Below are 19,573 nucleotides of genomic sequence, written 5' to 3' on the forward strand. Positions count from 1 at the left end.
CAGTATATTCCTGCTCAGAAGCTTTTTCTATTTATTCTGTTTCACAAATTCTTACCATCCTACCTGAATCAGTTTTCTTTGTTGCTAGATTTCCTACAAAGAGGTAATTGAGTGAAATTGTGCTATTTTGTTTCTTCTTTTTTTGCTATTCCAGTGTCCATACTTCAAATATATAAGGAGGACTTACAATGTAAAAGACACTATTTTAAGCACTATGTGATGCAGTGTTGTGTTGGATCTTATAGTCTAGCAGGGAAGAAGAGATACTTGTAATTCTGCCTGCACACATACCTTCATTAAGAGAACTCCCTTTGGAAATTTTCTTTCAAAATAAAGATGCAAGTAAGCAGTCATTAAAAACTGACATTGTTAATGAAAATTATATATGCATAGTTGTTCCCAAAATCTTTATTGAGTTTTTGAGGAGAAATAACTTTTAGAGCATATGGTGTGTGCCTCAGTAACAGCTCACAGCAGTTCTAGTGACAGCACTGAAACATAGGCAAGACAACGTCCTACTCTGTGAAAGTAGGACGGATTCCTGCTAAGTACAAAATGTAGTTGGATACAGACTCTTGATCACAAGATATACTGAAAATCACGATAAAAATAATCTGCTTAAAATTCTTCTAATCCATTATTTGTATTTCATAATTACTAAAATAACTTGGAGTAGCATTGTTTGTTATTCTTGCCATTTATCGTCTTACTGAAAAACATGTTTCTAATTTTCTCTTTACTGAGACTTAATAAATGTTAGTTTTAGGTAAAGACAAGTACAACTAATAAATTATGCACCTCTGAGGAAGTAAAAATAATTTCATTTGCCAAAACTAAGCTTTAAAAATCCAGTGTGAAATTCACACTTTCACTTTCACTCTTTATCTTTAACAGAAGTTTCTCCATGGCAGTTTTAGGAGACTATCAAGGAGCTCTCTGAAATTTGAAGTAATGAACAATGAATTGCAATACAAAATAAGCATAAACAATGAGACATTTAAAGTGCACAGTTTTCTTCTGAAAGTATTTTAATATAAAAAAATATGTATTTGAAATCTCAGGAAGTTAGCCATGCTACATATTAATTTATATACTTTGGTTCAGTGACCTTTACATCAATGTTCAATTTAATATAATTAGTTAATGATATAAATTAGACAGCAGAATTGAAATGGAAATGGTGAAAGAAAGCCTCTAATTTAAGTCACTGCCTACCTCATTTGATCAGAGTTCTTTTGCCCAGTAGCCAACAGTATTGTACACATAGCAGGTACTCAGTCCATACTTGCTGGTAAATGAATTAAAGTCATTTCTTTGTGAATGGTTTTAGCTAGTACCTTAATCTATAATAGTTCAACGATTCCTTTTTTCTTTTAAAGATCACTTATTAATCAGCTGTGTATACAAGTTTGTTAGAAAGTGTGAAAATTGGACAATCTTTTGTATGATATAAAAGTTATAAGATCCTATTATATAAAATGATCCTATTATATAAAAGAGTCTTATGATCCTATTATGGTCATATGATCCTGTTAAAATGTGTTAGACCATGTGATCTCCTGCTGCAATCCCTCCAGTAACTGTTCCTCTCTACCTTAAAACCATAATGCTTTATTGACTGTCTAGTACATGTTACAGGATCAGCCCCCATCCACACACCACCAAAGATCCTATCTCTCTAGTCCTCCCTCAGTCCTGCTCGGGACCCCTGCTTTTCCTCACTAGCTCCTACAGCAAATCCTCTACAACAGGACCATCTTAATACCTCAGGATATTCGCACCACCTGTTTGATCTGGAATGTTCTTTCTCCAAATATGTACGAAGCTCTCTCCCTCATCTCATTTAAATCTTTATTCAAAGAACCAATTCTCATTTCCTAGTCCTCAGATTTAAAACTGTAAACACCCCTCCCCCATATATAAACCTTTCCTTCTTTATTTTTTTAGGCAACATTTAGTACCTTCAGACACGGTACTTTTATCCTGTTTATTTTGGATTTTTTCTTATTCCCTTCATTAGAAGATAAGCTTCCTGGTGGAAGGAGTTTTGCATATATCAGTAACATTTTTACCACACCACTGAGAACAGAGCCCAGTACAAAGTGGATGTATGCATGATGAACATTTGCTGAATATGAGAAACTCTTCATCCCAAGACTGCCAAAATAAATTAAAGTAATGATAGAATGACGACATTTATTTTCATTCACTTTGAATCTACTTGGATGAATACTAGAGTTATTTCTTTAGTATTAGCAGGGATTTAAACACCAAGAAACCAGATGGTCAGATATAGTAATGAAAGGCATATAGAAATGTGTTTTTGGGTTTGTGCCAACTTGGCAACAACCTCTGAGCAGCTTCCCAAGTTTGTATTCTTTACAGATTCTCTGTGTTATCTCCCTAAATAGTCTGTGCCTGTTCCTTCAGGAAAAAAAAATGAAAGAGCAGTTTTCAAAATTTTAAACATCATTTGATGTATCTGTCTTTGAGCTTACAGCCAGTTCGATTTTTGAACACTCATTCAATTGCCTGACCCTACTTTTTTCATTAGTGTTTCGATTGCTATGCATATAAATGATCTCATTCTATTTAAAGGTCACAGTCTTCAAAAACCAATGCTAATGCTGCTAGATGATAGCAGTAGAAAATAAGATACTTAAATTTCAAGATATTCTGCTAAATCATGAGATAAGGAAAATGTATAGATTGAGGACATTATCCACTTACAGAAATGTTTGGTACTTTGGACAGCATAGAATTTTAGAAAGGATTGGAAAATCTTTTGCTAATAAGAAAAAAATGGGTTAACCAGGAATGGCATTGAAGATTAATTCCTCAGTGAATCTGAAACACTGAAGCAGCTGCCTTTTGGCTCTGAAGAAGTTTTGGGTTTGCAGCATTTTAAGCTGTGTGTAATGACAGGAAATGTAAGAGAAAGGAAGTTTGCTGCCACCAATAATGTAAAGAAGTTGGAGGAAAAAGTTGACATCATCAGTAAAACTTCAGTCATGAATAGGATGACATCATCTCATGGAAATCATTTAAGAACTAGGGAAATCTTTATTCTATTCTTATGTCTATGATAAGTTTTTATTTTTTTTAAAGTAAGATAATCTATTTTTAAAGGCTTGCTTTCTGAAGGCAGTAATTTGCCAATGTTGCCTGACACAGAAAAATTACAGCAAAATATCTAAGACCCCAAAAACAGAGGGTTAGATTTGGAAAAATGCAATGAAATTCTAGTTTCTTGGACCAATAAAGAGGTGGGCAAATTAAGATAATGAAAAAACCCATCTAACCTCAAACAAGAGCTTCTTTTTACTTATTCCTTTTTTTCTTTTACTATTTTATTTCTTTTACATCCTATGTGTCCAAGGGTGCGTTAAGTGCTTTACGTCAATTTATTATTACGTTTAGGCAGCAATGATGAACAGTTGATCTTACGTGGAGGAAATTAAGGTGTAGTGATGTCAGATAATAAAACTAAGCTATTTTTTGATTGCTGAGCAAGGGAGAGCTACAACACTGGAGAAAATTCTGAAAGTTTTCCTGAGATCTGAAAAAAGAAGAACCAAGGAGAAATGTATTCCTTATTAAGAGGGATGTCATGCATTAAGTTCACTTCTTCCTTTTGGTTGCCTATTTTTCTGGTTTTCATCATGAAATCACAAGCACCAATTTCAAGGAGGTCCTATGTGGGTTATCACGCTTGGCATGTGGCAGATTTTTCTTTAAAAAGAGAAAATATGTTTCTTGCCCCAAATCACTCAGGTGGTGAGTGGAGGTATTGGAATATGAAACAAAATCGTTTTATTCTGGAGTCCTTGTTTTTGTTTTTGTTGGTTGTTTGGTTAGTTGTTGTTGTTTTCCTGCTCCCATATCAAACCCTTGGCTTGAAATAATTGTTTTAAAATATAATCTTATTGTAAAGGAAGGTTCAGAGAAAAAAATTTCAGCAATTATAGTCTTTGTTCACATTTTATTACCTGGTTTCTCAAAAAACAAAACAAAAAAAAGTGAAAAACAAGTAAACAACGACAATTTTAAAAAACACCCACCAAAAAACAATGAACCATGTAACGATTTGTTAAATGCAAATGGAAACATTTAAGTTAATATGGTTTTAAGGCCTATTCGTCAAATACCATTTGGAATTCTTCCTAACAAATCAAGAGGTTGGTATTATAGATGAAGAATTTGAGGCACAGAGAACTTAATAAATTGCCCACTGTCACACAGTTGGAAAGTGTTGGATCTGAGAGTTGATCTAGGTAGTCTGACTTCAAAACCATGCTCTGTCATCTGTTATGTTTCGAAACACAGTGCTGACTACAAAAGGGTACAGGAAGAAAAGCAACTATAAGTAACTTTGATTTTAATCACAATGCTTGTGAATATTTACCATATAAATTTCCTATAACTTTGCATATAGCATTAACTCCTGCGTTCCCCATAGACCTTCTTACATGTTGAAGATTATTGACAAGTGTTGGTCACTCATCCAGCTGAGTGTGGATTACTTCTCTTTTGATATGCCATCCTGAGGAATCCTATTAGTAAGAATAGGTGCCCAGCTCAAGGCAACTTATTTGGATATACTAGTCTGGCTTCTGGTCTCATTTGTGTATTTTGAAACCTTGGCTTCATTCATTGTGGCAATTTGCTTTTTGAAAGTACTTCTGCTAATTGATGCTATTCTTTATATATTCATATTATTCACAGTTTTTAGTTTTGTGGTTCAATCCTCTAGTAGAATTTACAATATTCTGTGGTGGAGGTGATTCATTAAATATGGAAGGAAATGAAGTCTTTTTACCGCCACCAATATAAACATCTGAAGTGCCCTTCTGAGAATTAGTAAGCAAAACAAGAATAAGTTAAATTTAACCAAAAATGTCAGATTAAGTTGTAGACAGAGTCTTGGAACCATTAATAAATAAAGTGACGTCTTTCGTTTTGTTTTGTATTAACTTGAGGTTATGTTAGGTACCAAAGCATACACAGTACATATACTTAAAGGGCATGTGATCTAATCTGCAAAAATTTACTTTCTCCTAATGATACCCCTGTATGTCTGATTCCCTTTTAGGTTTATTCAAAACAGTACAATAATAAAATTAGTTTTTCTCTACCACCTTATCCCAATATTTTTACATAGGAAAAATAGACTTTTTGTATCCAAAATATCAGTTTATGGAATTAATTTTATTCTCCTCTGCCAGGATTCTGTAAAAATTTAGGAGCATTAATCTGCCAAGTTTTATTTTTTCCTTATTTTTAGCTTCATGTCAGTTACGTTAAACTGGGTAATAAAAAAAGTGCCCTTCAAGGGCTTCCTATGAGGCCTATAGCCCTTGCAGTCTCTTGATCTGGACAGATGCGGCTTTATCTCAGTTTCTTCTCTGTAGGTTTCCTAGTCCCTTCAAATGGCCTACTGGATAGTATCCAGCACAGCTCCAGGGGCCTTCTCTTCCATGAGGTCTACAGCTATTTCCTAGGCAACATTTATGCATTATTGTCCCTGCAGTCACAAGGAGGGTTGGCCAAGCCCAGTACAATACCATTTTCTTGTCTACAAGTACCTGTAGCCAAGCCCAGTACAATACCATTTTCTTGTCTACAAGTACCTGTAGCCTTGTCCTCAGTTTCCCAGGCAGGAGTCAGATCCTGGCCCACTGTCCTCATTTACTTGGAGAAAGCAAGCTCTCCTAGTAGCTCCTGTGAAATCCTCTCATTAACTTGAGGATAAAAGTGGCTCCCATCACCATTTCCCCAAGTGGACATGGAGATTCCCAAAGTAGCAATGGTTCTTTGCATGTAAATGTCGACGCTTTTATAGTCCTGCAATGAGTAAGAGTGAGCATGGATCGTGAAGTAGATTTCTTTGAAAATCTGCATAGGAAGATTTAGAATTTCACTTTAGAATTTTATATCCATTCGTCTTGGTGTTAGGGTGAAACTTTCACGTCAACCACTTTCTCCAATTGTCGAAAACAATGTTCAGACAAAGAAGGGAGATGAGAGAAATACCTTTCTTTCTGAGTATTCATGACTCTCCATTGGCATCTTCACATAATTGTCTGATTTAATCATCATAACAACTTTACGGGATTGGGAATATTATACTCAATTTACAGAGGAGGAAATTAAGTTTCAAAGAGTAAAAATGTTAAGGCCACATAGATACTGTGGAAATAGAGATGTCTGAGTGAAAAGCTCCTGGTTTTCCTGCTCCATTATTTCAGGTAAGACATACAAATCTACTCACCAGGGTCAACCTAGGACTGACTGCCCGATTTACTTCTCAAATAGTTACCTTCCTTTTGTAGGCTTGGATTTAAGAATGTTTGAGGTCATGTCTCCTACTAATGATTTTGAGCATAGCACAGAATCTTAACATTGGCTGAGTCTTAAAATATATGTTTACATTTTTTTTCCAGACAATAGATTTTGAAGGTTTCAAGCTATTTATGAAGACATTCCTGGAAGCCGAGCTCCCTGATGATTTCACAACACACCTTTTCATGTCATTTAGCAACAAGTTTCCTCATTCTAGTCCAATGGTAAAAAGTAAGCCTGCTCTCCTCTCAGGTGGTAAGTTTAATTATTTACTTTAAACATGTATGTAATGCAAAAACCTCAAAGGGAAAAATCATTATAAGTTCTCTGTAAGCTGAGATGATTTGTTTAAAAATTACCTTTATTGCAGGATTTATCCTTTCATACTAAGACTGTGCAACTAAACATTAGAGAAACTATACTTTATCATTATTCATCACTTGTCATTTCAATGTCTTAGAAGTCTATGTTTAGGTAATAATTTTAAGAGATACTTCCATCAAATATAGGAAAGTGCTCTTTTAAATGACTGGAATATATATATATATGCGTGTATATATATATATATATATATATAAAAATATATGTAGTCACAAGGAAGTTATGTAAAAACATAGTATTTAATATCATTTGTTCAAATTACCAATATACTTTCACATTTTTAGATTTGTAAACTCAGAACAGAGTTTAGAGTTTTCTCTTAGATACTTAATTCAGTTTGTCACCATAGAGATGGTTGGTTCTCTCATTAGGTGTAGCTTTTTAGAGATGCCTAATGCATTACTACCTGTCACTAATTGTATCACTCTCCACACAGTCAGGAAAATAGAAATCTCACTATATTACTTTAGAAAATGTGCAATAGGAAACTGGTTAAACAGTGTTGGAGAGTTGAAAAAGTGAAGATGAGCACTGAGACACACTGAGGTAGAAACACAGGAAGCAGATGCCTCCCCTGGGTTGGAGTCTTCAAAACCCAGAAGCTTGGAAGGAGGACCTCTAGGAGCTGGGAGGCAGTGTTGGGGGGTGGGTGTTGCCTGGCAGGTCTCACTGTCAGACTCCTGTGGAGGGGATCCTTCCTGATTGGCTCTGATAGCTCAGGAGCTCAGGGAGGAGTGTGCAGCCCTGGAAGTCAGACCTCTTACAGCATCACCATGGTCTGTGCAGGACTGAATTGTGGGAGCTCACTGCGCCTTCTTGGTGTGGCAGTAAGCTGCCACGAGACTAGAGCGCCTTGCTACTGGCACCAGATGCTGGGACGGTGAGATGCTGGAGAGATCTAACAGATAAGTGCAGGTAGACCAGCAGGAACTTGTCCCTTCTCCCTCCTCCCTTCTCTTGTCTCTCTAGTGCCCCCTGTGAACCCAACAGGTTTCCATCTGGCAATGGAGAAATATAGTCTACAGCAGTGTTTCCAAAACTCTTTGATCTCAGGACTCTTTTAGGCTCTTGAAAATTATTGAGGACCCCAAAATGCTCTTGTTTATATGGGTGGTATTTATTTCTATTTACCATATTAAAGATGACACATTCTAGAAATTACAATGATCGTCCCCTCAGATGTTGACAAAAATAACATCTTTATGAAAAATGACTATTTTCAAAAACAAAAAAAAAATTAGTGAGAAGATTGACATTATTTCACACTGTTGCAAATGACTAACATCCAACTTCATAGAAGACTGCTGAATAACCACATCCGCTGCTGTGTTGCCGTATCATGTCAAGTAGCCCCTTGGAAAGTCCACTGTACACCCATGAGAGAATGAGAGTGAAAAAAGCAAATGATATCTCAGAATCATCACTGATAGCATTTTGACCTTACAGATCCCCTGAGAGGGGATTAAGTGTCCTGTGGGAGCCTCTGGTCGAGACTTCCCGTCCTAGCATCACAACAAAGAATATCAAAGTGTGGGTAAAGAGGTGAGGAGAATTTTACTAATTAGCACTCTAATAAATAAAAAGCTTAAAACATATAATTAAGAAATAGGTGATTGAGCCAGAAACAAAACTTGGGCAATCTGATGAAGAGTCCACACTATTAAGCCTTACGTTGTGCTGCTTCCCTTTCTGTTAATGGAGTAAAATATTTTTCCTCGAGCAATCACATGTTGGTCCAAGCTTTTTAAAACAGATGATCCCTTCAAAATATAGAGCAATTAATATGCTTATAACCTTTACCCATCATATATTTTTTGTTCCTGAAATGATTCCCCTTATACCATGAACTGAGAGGACTCCCCACACTTGCTGTTTTCTCTGAATGAGTTCCGTTTAGTTTGTCCTAAAGTGTGGTTTCAGAGCTTACAAGTGTTCTGGGCTGAAAATTTTTATATGAGACAGGTTTTTGCTTGGATCTAGAAATGAAAACGTCTGTGTTCTCCATTTCATGCTATAAATGGATTGCATATTCCTTAGAAATAACAAAGTTGTCCCTTATTTAAATTTATATGAAGCAATACTGTCCTTGGGAAACACTGTCTTCTTTAAGAAGACAAATACTGTCTTGAGGAAGAAGGGGGAACATTTTTTGATATGTTGTCTCTCTGAGTCAACAGACTCAGACTAATTATGTCACACTTGGAGGAAAGAGACAATCTAATTACTTTGGTAGTTTTATAAGAAATTCAAACCTCAAACCCTCCTTTCTTCAGATAGCACATAGTAAGTACTACGTAGAAGATACCAAATTTACAAGGAGTAGAGATCAAACCATGTTTCAAAATGGGAAAAAAAAATAAGGAATAACAAATTGTACTTCTTTTGGGACAATCACACATCCTGCATAGACCTACTTGAAAGGAATTGTAAGATAGGCTGCATAACCCTCATGCAGCAATAATAAATTAAACTGTGATGCCTTTTCAAAGCGTGGCCTCCATGTTTTGACATAGGTGCATAGTGTCCTTTGTAGGACTGTTTCTCATCCTGTGTATTTTCAGAATTACCTTTGATAGTGGTTTTTATTCTGGGAAATAAGGAACCCTGGACAGTAATAAAATTTTCAAGGCCTGGGGTAGCCTTGACTCAGAAACTGAAAGATAAATAGATTTTTATTCCTAGAAACTTGCTTTGCAATAATCTAAGTTATCTACGGAAGATGTATTTGTGGTTGAAAAAAATTACAAATTAATTTTGAATAAAGAGGTGCTATATAATCTGCTTTGTTTATCTGCTCTGAGAGTTCACATATTTCATTACCACATTACCATCAGGAATATGGTAGCCATTCTTGATTCTGTACATCAATTGAACAATAAAGGTTTCTCAATAAGAAGACAAACTTCTTTTTTTTTAAAAAAAATTATTTATTTATTTATTTATTTATTTTTGCTGTGTTGGGTCTTCGTTTCTGTGCGAGGGCTTTCTCGAGTTGTGGCGAGCGGGGGCCACTCTTCATCGCGGTGCGCGGGCCTCTCACTGTCGCCGCCTCTCTTGTTGCGGAGCACAGGCTCCAGACGCGCAGGCTCAGTAGCTGTGGCTCACGGGCCTAGTTTCTCCGCGGCATGTGGGATCTTCCCAGACCAAGGCTCGAACCCGTGTCCCCTGCAATGGCAGGTGGATTCTCAACCGCTGCGCCGCCAGGGAAGCCCGAAGACAAACTTTTTAAAGGGAAAAAAATGTTATTCTTGTTAATGAACAATGATCACATATTTGGTAAAAGTAAAGCATTTAGTGTTTATAGAATAAAACATTTAAAAATAATTATAAATAGGTATAAAAGTTATGAGTGTGTATGTAGTTGTGTTTTGTTGAACCTAATGATCCATCTGGCATTTCATGTAGTGGATTATGTATTGTTTTGGAACATTTTGTTTCCGTTAAGTGCCTCTTATCCCCTATTTAAATATAAGATGATTAATTCTGCTGTTCCCATGTTGGTCTTTTAGTTTTTAAATATATCCCCAATATACCATCTTTCCAGCTTTCTTATAACCTTTTCTGCTTCATTGTAAATCCCAAATCCCTAATCCTAAACCTCTCTGCTAGTCCAACAACCAATTTCTGATCTTACCTTCATCCCTGGAATCTATCACTTGAACTGTTATCTTTACAGAAATGTTTAATTATTTGGAATCCTTTTTTTCTTCCGCAAGTGGCTCACAAACCCTCAACCATGATCACTATTATGATCCCATATTTCAGTCCCTGCTATTTGCGCACTGAGCATAACCAGGGAGAAATCTCATAAATATGCATGCAGGCTGTTGTCACTACACATTCCTAACACCCAGTATTAACATGGCCTTAACACCTCTTCAGCTCTTAAAAAAATCTATTCTGAAAAGTATTTATTCTTGATACTGTCTCCTAGATCAATCAGGTTAAACTTTTTAAACCTCCTTTAGTTTATTCATCTTTCCCTTCACTCTCAACAGATGCCATTTTTTTTTCACATCATACAAAAAAACAGGTGCTGTCTAAAATAAAATGCTCAATTGTTTCCCACACAACCCAAAACGGTTTATTCAGCTCACAGAGAATGCATATTACTATATTCCAGATGGAGCCCTTCATCTGAGTGAGTGCTCCATAAGGAGTCAAACTAAGTGGTTTGGAAAGTCAAATAATTATATTCTACCCAACTCTGCTTCTATTCCTATCTTCTTTCTGGTTGAAAGGAACCTGAGTATTTATCAATTTCCCTACCCTAAAATCTTAGACCCTTCCTACCCTTCACTGCCTCACTACTTAGGTTTAGTTAATCACAAAATGCTATTACTCGTTGTAACTTCTTCTCAAACATTCTGCCTGCGTCAGTTTGATACATCATTGTTTGTGTCCTAGACTATCAATTAGCCTGACTCCCAGCCAGGCCCTGCCCTCCCATCTGGAAAATGTTCTTTCTAACACAGAAGCCTGATGATATTATTCATGGGTTCCCAAGTGCAGACTTTCACAATCACCTTGTGGAATGTTTTTTAAACCTTTATTTCCCAAGTAAACATAAATCCTTGATATTTAAAGCCGATTAAAGCAGAGTTACTTTGCTTTGAGGGTGGTGCAGGAGAGGTCTGAGTACAGGGAGTCCTAGTCACTCTGCCTTCCCCCTGCCTCTGGAGACACCCCCTCCTGAAGTGACCTTACAGAGACTCCAGGGCCTGGACAGTGCAGTTAAGAAGATGATAAAATCTGAGTTCCATAGCATTAAGCCAATGCCATGCAGCATATAGAGTCTGCCTACCGTCCTCATTCTCTGTCTCCTTGCCCCATGCACCCAGATTCTTTTCATATCCAACTGTTTGCTGTGACTTAAAACCTGCTGTGCTTACTCAGGACTCTGGGCTTTTCTGCATGATGTACCCTCTGCCCTTATTTCACAGCAAAACCCAGCTCCTTCAGGTCTCAGCTAATGCTTCATTTTAATTCAAGAGCATATGCTGTGTACCATGCTATGGATGCAGTGATCAGTAAGATGGGATACCTAGAGAGTGTAGCTGGGAAGCAACCCTGTCACCCTTGTTAAAGTCCCACCATCTGCCTCTTGTAGATTAGCTGGGACATCCCTGCCTCTCTCCAAATCCCACCTTTGACAGTTGTCACACAGAAACTCCTGGAATTAAACCTCTTCAGCTAAATTGTTTTTCTTTTTGTGTAGGATAGCAATTAACAGCAGTTATTAATAACAATTACTTTCTCTAAGAATATGGCAATTAGAAGAGAATGTGATGTGATTTATTAACTGGTTCAGACACTCATACTGTATATTCCTGTTGGGCTCCCCAATGTACAAAACATTGACTTTATAATAGGAACATCCTTTATTAACCATAGGTCAGTGTAAGAGTTTTTGTTATTTCTTATTAGTTGTTTTATAGCACACAAAGAGAAGATTTTCCTAGCACCGTTTAAATCAGATCATGTAGTGAATTGACCAGTCGTACCATTTAATTATTCATTTTATTATTTCCTTAATTTATGCATCCAACCATTCATTTTTAAAAACACATTATGTGCCAGGAATTCCACAAGAAAGCTGAGGATGCTTTAGAGTCAGGGAAAAAAACAGATAGGTGGTCAGTTTTACTACAATAAAACAAGTGCTGTGCTGTATGTGTCAGGAGCATGTAACTGAGATTTTAACCATAAATTGAAATTATCCAGGTAGAGGTAGTGGGAGGGATGGGAAGGAGTGGATTAGAAGGGAGTTCCAAGAAGAGAAAGCAACATATACAATTTCTGTTTAAATCTTAAAATCATGTCCCATCAAAGGACAGTGCACAAACTTTAAGACATTCAATATTTATGCATTCAAAAATATTTATTGATCACTTACAATGTGCCAGGTACTATTCAAATTACTGGGAGTACATCAGTGAGCAAAACAGAGCTACCCCTCCCATAGTCATATACATTCTAGTGGTGAGAGAAAGACTCCTAAAAATAAAAATTTGTGGCACGTCAAATGGAATGAATGCTGTTGTCAAAAATGAATCAGATAGAAAGTGCAGGTCAAGGCTGAGGATGACTGAAAGTCCTAGGTTTCTCATGACTGACTGAAACTGGGATGAGGGTCATAAGGTCATTTTTGATGGTCCCAGAGTAGATAGTAGTCATGACCTTGGAAGTATTGGGCACAGCCTGGAGGTAGAGTTGGGGGAGCAATCCTGGCAGGATTAGAGTCCTGACTGCCTTCAGAGAGTGGAGGAAGGTAGACTTCTGGGGAGTCTTGAGAGATCTGGGGCTGTGCCTTGACTCAGTTGGGCTGGGACAGATGACATGACTGGAGGAGAGATGAGGTGGGTAGCCAGGACCCGATGGTAGCGAGTGTTGTCCATCATGCTGTGTTTTGAATTTTATCCAGAAGAAATTGGAGAGCCATGAAAAGGATGTAAGCCAGAAAATAATTACACTGTCAGTGGTGTGGAAGCTATCATGAAGACAGATGAGGCTAAAGATATATAAAAAAGTTCCAGGGCTTCCCTGGTGGCACAGTGGTTGGGAGTCTGCCTGCCGATGCAGGGGATGCGGGTTCGTGCCCCGGTCCGGGAAGATCCCACATGCTGCGGAGTGGCTGGGTCCGTGAGCCATGGCTGCTGAGCCTGCGCGTCTGGAGCTTGTGCTCCGCAACGGGAGAGGCCACAAAAGTGAGAGGCCTGCGTACCGCAAAAAAAAAAAAAAAGTCCCAAAGATATTTAAGATTGAGAATAATAAAAACTATCTCTGAAAAACTTCAGGTACTTTATCTTGGGTCCCCTCTCATTGCTCATTTGATGTGGCAATGGTTAGTGAATTCTGTGAAGCTACAATATCAGTAATGGTGTTTAGCTCTTTTCATGTTGTCTGTACAACCAGAGAGTCATACCACAATGGCATTTTTTAGACAGAAAAGGAGAAACAATGCCCTTTTGTCCATAAGGAAGTTAATCAAGTTAAGAACAGAAAATTGTGCAATGAAAATGAAGTACTTAAACCTTCGGGAAAATGTTCTTTTGCCAAATGACCTTACTGAGTGTTCTTGCCAGGAAACATACTTCATTAACTGTGCTGAGAAGAAAGTATTACTCTTATCAGTACTGTTTTAAGGATAGTAAAAATGTGTGTGTGTGTGTGTGTGTGCGTGTGTGTGTGTGTGTGTGTGTGTGTGTAGTGTAAAGTAGCTTTATAGGCCTTTTGTGTCTAATAAGCTCCTTCAGTTTCCACCATGCAAACAAGGGCAGGCCAGGTTCCATAAAACACAAATTGAACAGAGTACAAAACTTATGTAGCTATGAGATGCGGAGATTCTTGGCACACAGTAGGGCATTTCAAATATATTTGTGCTTTTATCACTGTTGATATGCTTTATTGATAATAACAATTATAGTCTGTGCAGCTTATATACCTACATACAAATGCCCTAGAAATAAAGATACAAGAATTTCTATCCATTGGCCAATAAGCATTTATGTATGTCAGCCATTACATTTTTTATGCCTCTATAGTACCAAATTCAGACTTCTAATCATCATTAGTAGTAGTAGTAATCTAAAAATTATTTTACTCCAATAAATTTTTTATCCTGAAACCCTGAAAGCCCTAAAAATCCTTCCCTGAAACCAGAGAAAACTCTGTAACTTCAAGGCTCCATTGATGATAAAATTACTGTCGGTAAAAGAAAAGTTTCTCCCAAATCTCCTCTTTAATTATTAAATGGGTTTGAATATACTGAACTTGATTATATAGGTTTCTTTATTGTTCTGTCTGAATATGCTAAGTAAAATTTTGGTTTTCAAAGTGTTCATTTTTGCTATTAAATTTATTGACCCAAAATAAAGGGGTTTTGTATTTTGAATTGCATCTTAATTACATATTAAATGATAGTGTTATCTTAAGATTTTTGCATAATATGTTAACAAATACTTATTTACAGTTTTTGAGATCCTCATGAGGGCAATAAGGTATTTAGTACTTTACAGAGACTCAAATCAATCATAATATTATTTAATTTGTGTTATGCTCTAAAACTACTTAGTAGCAAGCTAGAAAATGAGCTATGGTATTGAGCATTTGCTTTGATCTGCTAGAAGAAAAACCCTATGAAAATGGGAGTTTTCATCTCCTTGGTTCAGTACTTTATCTCCGATGCCTGGAACCTGGTTTTACATGCCTGGAACCTGGTTTTACATGACTAATATTAAAGGACCTTAATATTTATTTTGGTTTATGTTTATAAAGGATATGTTAGTTGTATACCTATTAAAAAACACAGTTAAGAAAAATCATTCATAATCCATTTCCCATAAGAAAATGCAGGTAAAGATTTGGTAAATATGTATTTTCATGGGTGTATTAAGTGGATGGCCCAAGGACTGATCTGAATGGAAGATGAATTTAGAGCTCTCAGCCATGGCTAGGATTTCTAATTTCCTTCCAAAGGTTTATGAAATAATGTATGCACTATCAAGAGTCTTGAAAACCAGACCCTTAAAACAAAAGGTCATTTATTGAGAGGCAGGAGACAGATTTTTCTGCTTTATTTTTCTCTCTCTAGCCCCACAAAATTATACTTAAAGCATGAAATCCCACATCAGGCTGCCTTTTGAATTGTGGATGCACAACTGGTCTTTGTTTTCTCAAATGCGAAATGGAGATAAGAAGTATATGTATCTTACTGGGTATTGTGGGACTCAAAAACGTAATGCATTAGGTACCTTAGGAATGCCAACTTTTACCATTATTAATTAAACAGATCATTTTCCTGTGTTTTAGTTTGCAAACACAGGATAAAGGTCAAATTCAATATAGTTTTTTTTTTCCACTAAGATGTCATACATCCTGAAAGAATACAGTCAAATTTAAGGAGTATTATTGGAATTTCTTTTTAATGTGACAAATATACAAATTTTGGTAGCATGACTTCTTTTCACATATGGTGGCTTAATTCCCATGGTTAGGCATAGTCACGAAACAGAGTAATTCAACCAACTCTCAATTCTCTGCCTGTAGACAGTGTGTCACCTGCATTATGGTTGCCACCAGCCCAATGTAACTTTGAAATCTAAATTTAAGTTAGTTAACAATCAATTAAAACAATTCAGTTCTTCAGTCAAACGCCAGCCACATTTCATGTGTTCAACAACCATATGTGGTTAATACTACTATATTGAACAAGGTGTACATAGAACGTTTCTATCATTGAAGAATATTTTACTGGACAGGACTGATAGAGCAAGTCTTCCTTTTACTGCTTTTGAAAAGAGCTCAAAGTTTGGAGTTAGATGGCCTGTCTTCAACTCTGAACTCCTGGGAGTGCTATGTGACTATAAGTAGTTTAGTCTCTGATTTTCCACCCTTTTTTTTTTTAATTTTATTTTTTAACATCTTTATTGGAGTGTAATTGCTTTACAATGGTTTTCTCTCACAGATGGAATTGCAGGGTCAGTGTTGTTGGCACACAGCCAGGAGCCTTGCTCCTTTGCAGAGTTTGTTCTGCTCCTAGAACATCACCCCCAAAGACCTGCTTCAAGCCCTGTTCCTTATAATTGCTTGTTTCAGGTTTTTGCCAGTGGCCAAAAAGATGAAACCCATATGATGTTCTTAGAGGGATTTTGCTGGCCCTAGTCTCTTGTCAAGGACTGTATCCATTGCCTGTCCTCATTTTATGAGGAATCACAATCTAGTTTACCCAGGCTATCTCATCTTGCTGCAGGTTTGTGTAAGCATAAAAAAATTTTTTTTTAAATTATATTATTTTAAGACAAGCATAGTTAGAAGGTTGTCTAAAAATCATGAAATGTGTGATAATATGAAGTAACTGTTGTTATTCTTGGTTATCTGTGCTACTCATCATGACTATTAATATGAATATTGGAAGTATGATATGTGACTACACTATGTGACAAATTGCTTCATAAGCCTGTTAAATTTCTGCAAATTGAACCAGTATAAAGAAATGGAAAAACCAAATTGCCAGAGTGTTTTATTGCCTTATAAGTTTAGAATTTTAATTCGTATCATTATTTCATAGTAATAATAACAGTTTTGAATATTTCATTTTAATAGATGAAGGGAAACAGTGGAGATAACGCTACCGTTTTCATTATCTGGAATGCAAGTGTTTGAAAATAAAATAAACTGGAGCAGAGGCAGTAATTGAACATGTACCCAAAACTGATTTGCTAACAATTGAACCTTGAGACTAGAATTAAAAGTATCTATTAGAATAAAACGTTTTAGGTCATTGTTTTAAGAAATGGAGTGTCTGTATTGGAATACAATGAAAATCGTGTGCTTGAAGAATGTGATAATCGTAGGCAATATTCAGTTTGACTAACGCTAACTCTTTTTGTAGTTAAAACTTTGAAGAGAATAATGTTTATATATATATGTGTATATACATATATATAATCATCATAAAAACAGAAAAATGCCATCGAAGTACAAGATAATTATTCCTAATAAAACTAATAGACTCTAATTACTTTGCCTATTTTTCACTTTACTTTGTACTTTGTTGTACCTTGTAATATATATTATATGTGTATAGGTATATATGGGTCACTTTTGTGGGGAAATATTTAAAGAAGCATAGCCTTGGGCAAGTCAGAGAACCTGCAAATTTGGATGTCAGTCACATGATCTTCTGAGCTATTGACCACTTGAGGCAAAAAAAAACAAAAAAAACACATTGTGTTTTACCTAGCTTCATGTGCAGTTCCAATTCTAAGGAGAGTTTCACCGATGCTTGGATGGGTTAAAATGGCCTTTGTTAAAGGGAAGTAGACCTTTTCATTTATTTATTTATTTATTTACTTACTTACTTACTTACTTACTTATTTATTTATTTATTTATTTATTTATTTATTTATTTATTTATTTATGGCTGTGTTGGGTCTTCGTTGCTGTGCGGGGGCTTCCTCTAGTTGTGCCAAGCGGGGGCTACGCTTCATTCTAGTGCGCGGGCTCCTCTTTGAGGTGGCTTGTTGCGGAGCATGGGATCTAGATGCGTGGACTTAAGTATTTGCAGCACGTGGGCTCAGTAGTTGTGGCTCGCAGGCTCTAGAGCACAGGCTCAGTTGTTGTGGCACATGGGTTTAGTTGCTCTGGGGCATGTAGGATCTTCCCGGACCAGGGCTCGAACCCGTGTCCCCTGCATTGGCAGATGGTTTCTTAACCACTGCACCACCAGGGAAGTCCCAAGGGAAGTAGACTTTTGAACCTCTTCTTCAGAGGCTATTACTGCTAAAGAGAAGTGTAAGATTCCATTTACCATCTCGTTTCATTGAGGAGCTGCAGCCAAGAAACCAGGCTTGCTATGTCCTGTTTGCCAGTTACATGGTCTCGCGTGTGTCCTGTATAAGCCTTAGCACAAACTGCTTAAAAGGAAAAGGACTTTTCTTCTGGGAAGTGAACTTTCCTAGAGGGAGGTAAATACTGGGAAAGAGCTATAGCCAAGTTTAGGAACAGGAAAAAAAAATTTTTGAAAGGGTAGAATAGGGTGTAAAAACAACCTCTCTGAAGACAGATTGAGGCCCTAGGGCCTGCTCTCAAAATATTAAGTGAAAATATAAGGAAACATTTTCACCACTTAAGAGAAAGTGGGCTGATCTAGGGTAGGGGGTTAGGAGCTGAAACAAACCTATGAGCTTTTTCAACGCAACACGTCAAGATTTAGTGGTCCAGCTCTATAATTGTTTTGTTGTAAAGTAATTGTGGAAAAGCTCATTGACATTTTATTTTTCTTTCTCTGATGCACCCTATAAATCATTGTGAAAAGTATATGTTTTACCTCTCAAATTTAGCTGAAATTGCACTTAAGGAAAAACTGATTAGTTTTTCATTGTGTGTTGTCATACATGCCCATAATTTCTTTTTAAAATAACCTTTAAATTCTTTTAAATGTTAAACTATGACACAGTTCAGTGCATGATACAACTTTTTGTTTACAACCTCTCATGAACAGAAAATGGCAAATAGTCAACTCATTTTGTCAAACAAAATAATTTTAGTATAGTAACATGTTTCTTGTTCAAAAGTAGTGTTAAGTTGAAATTATACATTAATGTTCATATTCAGTATGTACATTACATACAGGAAAGGCAAACAAAATTATGATACTCATATTTTCCAAATGTTTGTGTTTAGTATTATGAAAATTGATAATGAAATACCATAACCTTCATTTTATATATACAAATGATCATAAGTGAATATATATAAGTGCAAATGTATACCTTTTGGCATTCTTTCAAATGAATGTGATGATACATGCTTTTTATTCTTGTTTTACGCTGAGTTTTTGTATAAAAGAGTTAAATCAAGCTGATTAAATCATTTCAGTACCATAAGCGGGGAGCATAGAAGAGAGGATTAGCTCATCAGGCAGGATGGGTTAGGTCATAGTTTATCCAACCATAATTCAAGGGCTGTGTTTCTCTGAGTCTGGAAGTTATGGTCATGTGAAGGATCAGTGCCAAAATGTCTTTTATCATAAGTTGAAACTGCTTATTTCTGCAGCTGGCTAGGCTTTAGATGATTAGTTAGAATTAGTCAGGTATTTTCTTTTCAAAGCTCAGGATTGTCTTCTGTTCTCTGCCTTTGGTTTATAAAAGTGACTATGTTAGTTTGTATCAGATATACAGTGACACTTTTGTTAAGGGAGGAAATCCATTTATAATATGTGTATATATATATATGTATCTTTTTCAATAACTATAAACAAGTGGAATCAATGTGAAGCATAGAGATGTATTTGAAATAAAGAAGACTTTGGTAAAAAAATGAAAGATGTAAAGCATTGTTTTTCAAA

At 36.3% G+C, this 19,573-nt stretch overlaps 1 protein-coding gene across 11 annotated transcripts in view; it reads left to right on the forward strand.

The window, feature by feature from the left end:
- DGKB (diacylglycerol kinase beta) overlaps positions 1–19,573 on the forward strand; it is a 797,684-nt gene that overhangs the window by 244,648 nt on the left and 533,463 nt on the right. For all 11 annotated transcript variants that reach the window (XR_010945490.1, XM_067746239.1, XM_067746240.1 and 8 more), the window contains one exon: positions 6,444–6,597. Coding sequence is in view for 10 of the 11 variants with exons in the window: in XM_067746239.1 (XP_067602340.1) it covers positions 6,444–6,597 (154 nt within the window). In the remaining variant the exon portion in view is untranslated. The remainder of the gene's footprint in view (positions 1–6,443; positions 6,598–19,573) is intronic.

The sequence above is a fragment of the Pseudorca crassidens genome, chromosome 8, assembly GCF_039906515.1.
Source record: "Pseudorca crassidens isolate mPseCra1 chromosome 8, mPseCra1.hap1, whole genome shotgun sequence".
Taxonomy (NCBI): domain Eukaryota; kingdom Metazoa; phylum Chordata; class Mammalia; order Artiodactyla; family Delphinidae; genus Pseudorca; species Pseudorca crassidens.